Source organism: Tinamus guttatus, unplaced genomic scaffold (assembly GCF_059628265.1).
Source record: "Tinamus guttatus ecotype Peru unplaced genomic scaffold, ASM5962826v1 Tinamus_guttatus_pri_ptg000618c, whole genome shotgun sequence".
NCBI classification, from domain to species: Eukaryota; Metazoa; Chordata; class Aves; order Tinamiformes; family Tinamidae; genus Tinamus; species Tinamus guttatus.
In genome coordinates, this window is record NW_028289152.1 from 1,422,448 (window position 1) to 1,429,976 (window position 7,529).

At 46.6% G+C, this 7,529-nt stretch overlaps 1 protein-coding gene across 1 annotated transcript; it reads left to right on the forward strand.

The window, feature by feature from the left end:
- Positions 1-951, forward strand: LOC148592354 (olfactory receptor 6J1-like). Its single transcript, XM_088535186.1, has one exon. It carries the CDS (start codon positions 1-3, stop codon positions 949-951), a length of 951 nt encoding a protein of 316 aa, XP_088391312.1.
- The last annotated feature ends 6,578 nt before the right edge of the window (positions 952-7,529 follow it).

Below are 7,529 nucleotides of genomic sequence, written 5' to 3' on the forward strand. Positions count from 1 at the left end.
ATGGGGAATATCACGCCTGTGACTGAGTTTGTTCTCTTGGGATTTCCAAACCGCTATGAGGTGGAGATCATCTTCTTTGTGGTGTTCCTGCTCGCTTATTTAGTGACTGTCTTGGGAAACGCTCTTGTCATTGTACTGGTCTATACAGACTGCCATCTCCATTCTCCCATGTATTACTTCCTCAGTAATTTGTCCTTCATTGAGATGTCCATGACTTCCTCTGTTGTTCCAAAAATGCTGGCAAACTTCCTGTCAGAGAAGAAGACCATCTCCTTTGCTGGCTGCTTTAGCCAATGCTACTTTTATTTCTCCTTGGCTGCAACAGAGTTCATCCTCTTCGCCATCATGTCCTATGACCGCTACGTGGCAATATGCCACCCCCTGAGATATCCCACCATCATGACGGAAAGGATGTGTGGCAAGCTTCTCCTGGGTGCGTGGGTGGGTGGTGTGGTCTTGATCTTGCCATTAGCGGTCCTGAAAGCCAAGCTGCCATACTGTGGTCCCAACGTCATTGACCACTACTTCTGTGACAGTGCACCTCTCCTGCACCTCGCTTGCACGGACATCTGGGTTGCTGAGCTGAGGAATTTTGTGGTGTCCATTCTCCTGCTGCTCGGCTCCTTGGCACTGACTGTGTTCTCCTACACCTGGATCATTTTGACCATAGTCCGTATCCCATCTGCCCAGGGCAGGCAGAAAACCTTTGCCACTTGTGCTTCTCATTTCACTGTTGTTTCCCTGGGTTTTGGCATCTCCATCTTCATCTATGTCAGGCCTTCCCACGCGAACCCTGGACACCTCAACAAAATCCTCTCTGTTCTCTCCAGCATTGTGACTCCTCTTTTAAATCCCTTCATATTCAGCCTAAGGAATCAGCAAATGAAAGAAGCCTGGAAAAATGCTTGGCACCATTGCCTGGGGATTGGTGAGGAGGCCAGAAAGCCATGAGAATCATTGTGGCTTGTAGGAAGTCAATCCTTGACAAATCTCAACAGGATCTCAGCATTCATGGTCTCTTCTGTCAGAATGTTACCCGTTACAGCCAATGTTGAGGAATAGCATGTTTCAAAGGTCAGCTTCATGGCAGCACTGTTGTGTCAGGCCCCACCAACATTCTCCTGCACTTCAGGCAGTGATGGAGGTCTGTGTGGTGCTATTTGGTTGTTGGGCACAAAACAGTCTCCTAATCAGAACAAAAGGCTTTAAGACTGAAAGGAACAGAAAGACTACTCAAAATGGAGTGGTAAAGTGAAAAGAAATGGCTGTCAATTTTTTATTACTAGTTTTACTAAATTTTCATCATATAATCATTTTTCAAATGAAGTTTTCAAGTTTCAAATAAAGTGTTCTGCTGGAGAGTAACATCAGTTAATGCTTCATCTTTGAAGTGCAAGCTATAGCTGATAGGAATAAGATGGGAGGCTCTCAAAAATTAGATGCAGAAAGAGAAGAAATGCTGAGGAGTGCCAGAAAGAGAGGGAGAAACTGAACAGTGAGACGGAAGAATTCAAAATCAGATCTGTGCCTGTAATAGAAAGATTCTCTTTTAAGGAAAGGATGGGAACAATGAGTAAAAATTCCAATCTTCCTACTCATTCATATGCATAGGTAGGTAGATTAAGAATCAGATGCTGACCACTTTCCCCTCCTAAAACCCTATTTTTATCTCAGAGATTTGGCATTGCTAGAACTGCAAAAATAAACACACACACACACACACAAAAAAAAAAAAAAAAAGTAAGTATGCCAGGAAAACAAACAAAGAAATATTAAAACTTTGTGTGTTTGTGAATTCAAGTCTTCTCTTAGGAAAACTACCCTGTGGTTTTCACTTGGATAATCTGAATGCTTTTGTCAGTGTATATCCTAAGCAGCTGTTCTCATCCTTGATTCATCAGAGTTTAAGGCTATCTGCTACATATCAGTCACTCAGCTAGAAATGATGCTGGATTTTCTGGCAGAAGTTGGCAAGTTCTCCTTGCTTGACTGTGCTGCCCAGGTGCATTTTGTGGTTTTACTGAGCAACACCAAAAGCCTTCTCCTGGCTGCCATGTCCTGGGATCGTCCTGTGTGGCCAAAAATGACTCCCTGCATCATTCTCTCATCATGAGTGGAGGTCTCTGTGTCAGTCTGGTGCTCAAGCCATGGGGGAGTGTCCTACCAGAGTAGGCAGGACAGACCTATCAGGTGTTCCCTTTGACTTCCTTGCACCCCATGCCATTCACCCACACCACCACAACCCCACAGATTGGAACTAGCCTGGGCAGACACTTTCTGGAGCCGAGTGATGTTGTACATCATCATCTTGGTGTTCGGCACCCTTCCCTTTTTCCTAGCAGTTATTCCTTATGCCAAAATCATTCAGACTGGTTCTGAAAAGGCCTTCAGCTGTGGGTAAACATGGAGCCTTTTCCACCTGGTGCTTATACCTTGCAGTGGTGACTCTGGCTCAGGCATGGCTGATACTTACAGTGCTGAAAGGGGGCTTTTCAGATGTTGCCAAATACTTTGCCCTTGTTTATACAGTTGGGACCCCCATCCTGCCATCTGTAACCTCAGAAAAAAGGAAGTGAGAATTGTCTTCAGGAGATTCCTATAGAGAAAGTGATACTGCAAACTATGTAAAATAGTCACAAATACGACCAAAAGTCCCAAGGAGGCATTTGGTTGCCCAAACATAGGCATCCCATTTTAACCTTAGTAAAATCAGGTGCCGCCTTGGCTTTGATTGCCCTCAAGATTGGCCAGGTAGCTTGAGTCATTCCTGACATGTCTGATAGGCCCCATAGCACTGCTAGGTGATGGTATATCCCAGGTGCAGGACCCAGAATTTGTTGTTCTTATTGTTATTGTTTTGCATGAGGTTCCTGACAATCCATTCCTCCCACTTGCTGAGGTCCACCTGGAGGGCAGTCCTCACGTATATGACTTTTCCGCCTAATCAAGTAACATTTACAAATGTGATGACATTTGCAGCCTCCAGATCATGAATGAACCAGTTAGACAGGACAGGTGGCAGTACAGAGCCCTGCATACTCTGCTTGCCACCAGCTTCCAGTTCAACACAGCCCATTCACCAAAACCCTCTGACCCTGATCATCCAATCATCTTTTTATCCATCTGGTTCTCTCTCCATCCTATCATAACATCCTTACTTGTCTCCAAGAGTATTGTGGTGGACAGTGTCAACCCCCTTGCTAAATTCATGTTAAATAGCATCCATAACTCTCTGCTCCTACACAAGGTTAGGATTTCTATCACAGAAAACAATCGGTTCATTGGGGAGTGATCTGCCTTCAGTTAATCCATGTTGACTGTTCCCAGACATCTTCTCATTCATGTGGCCAGAAATGTGATCCAAAAACATTGCTCCATGACACACTCCTCACCAAAATCAGACTGAACAGATCACGGTTCCTCAGGTTGTTTTTTTGGCCCTTTTTGAAGATAGGCAGACCATACTCCTTTTTTTATATATAGTCTTTGAGATCTTCCTTGATCTCCACAACCTTTATCCCAAAGATGAAAGAGAGTGGCCTTGCTATGACAGTGGCCAACTTAGTGTCCACAGATACCATCCAATCATTTCCAGAAATGTGTATAGGTTTAGTTCTTGCACATAATCCCTCTCTCAGCATTGCTTTTGCTCATCATTGCACATTGCTTTTCTCATCCGGATTCCTGAATCAAGCAGAAAACCTGGAGCACCTTATTGGTGAAGACTGAATCTAAGAAGGTCCTCAGACCTAGCTACATCTACTGTTACTCAAGCCCTTGCCCCATTCAGCAGTGAGCCCATGAGTTCCTTGTTATTCTTTCCCTGTTAGAGCAGTAGTAACTGCACTTCCTCATACCCTGGAAATCCCCTGCCAGTGGCAATCTTAGAAGAGTTTTGACTTCCCTTCCACCAACAGTACATCATCACACCATACAGCCATACAGTATTTCTGACTTCCTCCTCTGCAGCCTGCTCCTGCTTTTACCTCTTGCATGAAGACTTCTAATGCACGTCAGTCATGACTTCAGTGTTTAGCCAGGCTAGTGTCCTGAAATATCTACTGGTTTTACTGATTATGGGAATGGAACATTCTTATGTCTGGTGGGTGCTGTCCTTAAAGACCTAATGCCTTTCCTGAGCTCCTTTGCTCTTCAGAACTGTCTCCCTTGGGATTCCACCACCACGCCCCTGAAGAGGCTCGAGTCTGCTCCTCTGAAGGTCGAAGTCTGCAGGATGCTACTGCCCTTCCTCAGTCCATTCAGGATCTGGCACTCCACACTCCACTATTTCATGGTCATTGCAGCCAAAGTTTCCACTGCTAATCACATCCCTGATCAGTTCTTCCTTGCTTGCGAGTACTAGATGCAATTGAGCACCACCCCTGTTTTCCTGTCTTACAGCTATGCTAATTTGTCCTCAGGCCCTCCACAAACCTTCTCTACTTCATTTCACTGAAAGTTGGAAAAAATAAATTTCCCCCATAAGAATCATGGCCTGTGATGCAAAGACTTTCTCAGGTTGCTTGAAGATGTTTGCATCAACCTCCTCACCCTGATCCAGTGGTCTGTAAATCTCATCACAAAGCCACCCTGATGCTCACCCACAAGCACTCAGCCCCTTCTATATCCCATGGAATACGGGATATATCTCCTTATGTTCCAACTGCCCCTTCACACAAATGGCATCTCCCCATCGGTAACGTCCTTGTTGGTCTTTTCTGATGAGCTTCTACCCTCCCATTGTAGCCCTGCACTCATGCAAGTGAGACCATCACTTCTCAGGTATTCCAACAAGGTGGCACAGCTCCTGCCTCTCCATCGCCTCCTATCTGTGCCCCAGGCTGCATGCTTTTGCGTAAATTTAGGCTGCAGAGCATCAGTTGTGGCACAGAGCGCAGACTGGTCAAGGTGAAACCTGTTACAAAGAACCAAGAACATCATGTGTGCAATGGCCCTGCTTCAGAGCAGAGAAATGCTGGCATAGAGAGCAAATGGCAGTAAATAATAAGTGACATTGCCATATAATTTTGTTAAGCCAGAGTCCATTTCCATAAAACCTATTACTATTTCTTTCACAGGAGTGAAGTGCATTCTGTCACTCACCCTCACCACCACTCGTTCCGTGACAGTCCCTCCCTAGGGGTCAGTACTTGGTCTAACTTTTATTCAACTTCATCAGTGATCAGATGAAGGAACAGAAGGCACTCTCAGCAAGTTTACTGATGATTCAAAACTGAGAGGAGTGGCTGAAACAAGAGAGCTGTGCTGCCATTGAGGGAGACCTGCATAGGCTGGAGAGATGGGCAGAGAAGAACCTCATGAAGTTCAACAAAGGGAGGGGCAGGGTCCTGCACCTAGGGAGAAATACCCCCATGGGTGCCAACTGTCTGGAAAAGTGCTCTGCATAGAGGGACCTGGGGTTGCTGGTGGACAACAAGCTGGGCATGAGCCAGCAAGGTGCTCTTGTGGCAAAGAAGGTCAATGCTTTCTTGGGGTACATTAGGAAGCATTTTGCCAGCAGGTTGAGGGATCCTCCCCCACTACTCAATCCTAGTGAGGTCACCTCTGGAATACTGTGTCTGTGTCCAGTTCTGGGCTCCCCAGGATGAGGGACATGGGAACTACTGGAGCAGGGCTATGAAGATTATGAAAGGTTTGGAGCATCTCTCCTGTGGGGAAAGGTTGGGAGAATTGGGCCTGTTCAGCATAGAGAAAAAAAGACTGAGAGGGGATCTTATCAGCATGCACAAATATCTTAAGGGCCATTGTCAAGAAGATGGAGGCAAGCTATTTTCAGTGGTGCCCAGTGATAGGATGAGAAGCAATGGACGCAAAATGAAACACAGAAAATTCTATCAGAAGTTGAGGAAAAACTTCTTTCTTGTGACAGTAATGAAGCACTGGAACAGGTATGGAGTTGTGGAGTCTCCTTTCCTTGAGGATATTCAAAAGCCACCTGGACTCAACTGTGGGCAGCATGTTCTAGGTGACCCTGTTTGAGCATAGGGGTTGGACTAGGTCATCTCCAGAGGTCCCTTTCAACCTCAACCATTCTGTGATTCCTTGTGCTATTCTGTGTTTGCACGTGAGTAACTGACCTTCAATCTCGAGGGATTATAATAAGAATTTAGACAACAATATGTGTTATGCACACATTAGTTTTGGCAAGAGGAGAGCCACTTCTTTCAGAGCGACTTCTGAGTTTGCAGAGTGCACAAAAGGGATCTGAATCCTGCTCCACCCCAGGGCTTCAAAACCTGGCATGAGATGCCCAGGCTCACTCATCTGAAGGATGGGTAAATGAACTCACTCCTTGCCCGCATCTAAGTTGGCTACATAGGTAAGAGGTGGGCATAGAGCCTCCCAGAGTGGGATAGTTCCATCTGTCCTAGATAACCATCCTCTGATGATACAATTTCTAATGCTGGCTTCAGTCTGATCTTGTGTTTCAGGAGACCATAGATAATTAGTTGAGCCTGCTTCAATGACCATTTCCCAGGAGGAGGAAGAGGTAGCAAGAGGAGAAATCAAGTCACGCCTCCAGCTGTGCCACTCTCGGGAGCATGGCCAGGCTCCTGGGGTGGAGCTCATGTTAACCTGGCAGCAGTGTGTCCAGAAGAAGCTTCTCCGCAGAGAGCAGCAGAGCTGCGGGCATTTCCTACAGGTGCCAACTTGAGACAAGCAAGATGAGTGAGACAAATGAGACAGAAAGAAGTTAAAGATGTTCAGAGGTGGGAGGATGTCTGAGAGCTCCATGGTGAAGAAATCCTCATAGCCCCTAACACAGTAAGTCTCTCCCTTGCCAGGCAATGATCATGAGGTACCCTGAGGAGTCCTCTAAAGCTACCACATCCCATGGCCGATAGCATCTGCCAGGATGGCTCTCCTTATTTCCCTGGTGCAGAGCAGGAGGTGTTTGGATCAGGGATTTCTTGCCATACTGTCAGAGCGTGCCTGCCACACCAAGGTGCTGTGTGCCTGGGGCAGTGACTCTGCTGCCTGCAAGGGGCGACACTCAGCCAGCCTGGGGACTGCAGGGAGAAGCTCTGGGTGGAAGGAGAGACCCCCTGCAGGCCAGGTCCAGTCTCCATTTGAGAAGGATCTCATACTCATGAGATCCTCAGCATCCTCTCCCTCTCCTTCTCCCTTCCGTTTTAAGCAGAAATATCATGGTATTGCTCTGTGTTAACCATTTGTCCATGCTGTTCCTGTTCTTGCCCTGGGACTGTCTGGCCAGTGTGAGCTTCAGATGAAGTTCAGACACCCACCCTGCAGAACATGAGATCCTCTGAGGAAGGTGGCAGAGTTTGCTGATGTGCACTTTGGTACTAGATTCCTCTGTGCTCAGTGGTGCCATTTTTTTCCTGGGGTAACATGAGTGGAATGGTCCTGAACCTCAGAGGTGCAAGTACAGGGCAGCAGTGAACAAGGTGGATGGCCAAGGAGCTGTCCTTGCCCTGCATTAGCACCACAGTGACTCCTTTTGCTCCTAGGAATCACAGTGTTTCACTCAGAGTGCTGGAGCAATC

What these genes read in the sequence shown, in the direction of transcription:
- LOC148592354 (XM_088535186.1), top strand. Translation starts at nt 1, where the DNA reads ATGGGGAATATCACGCCTGTGACTGAGTTTGTTCTCTTGGGATTTCCA.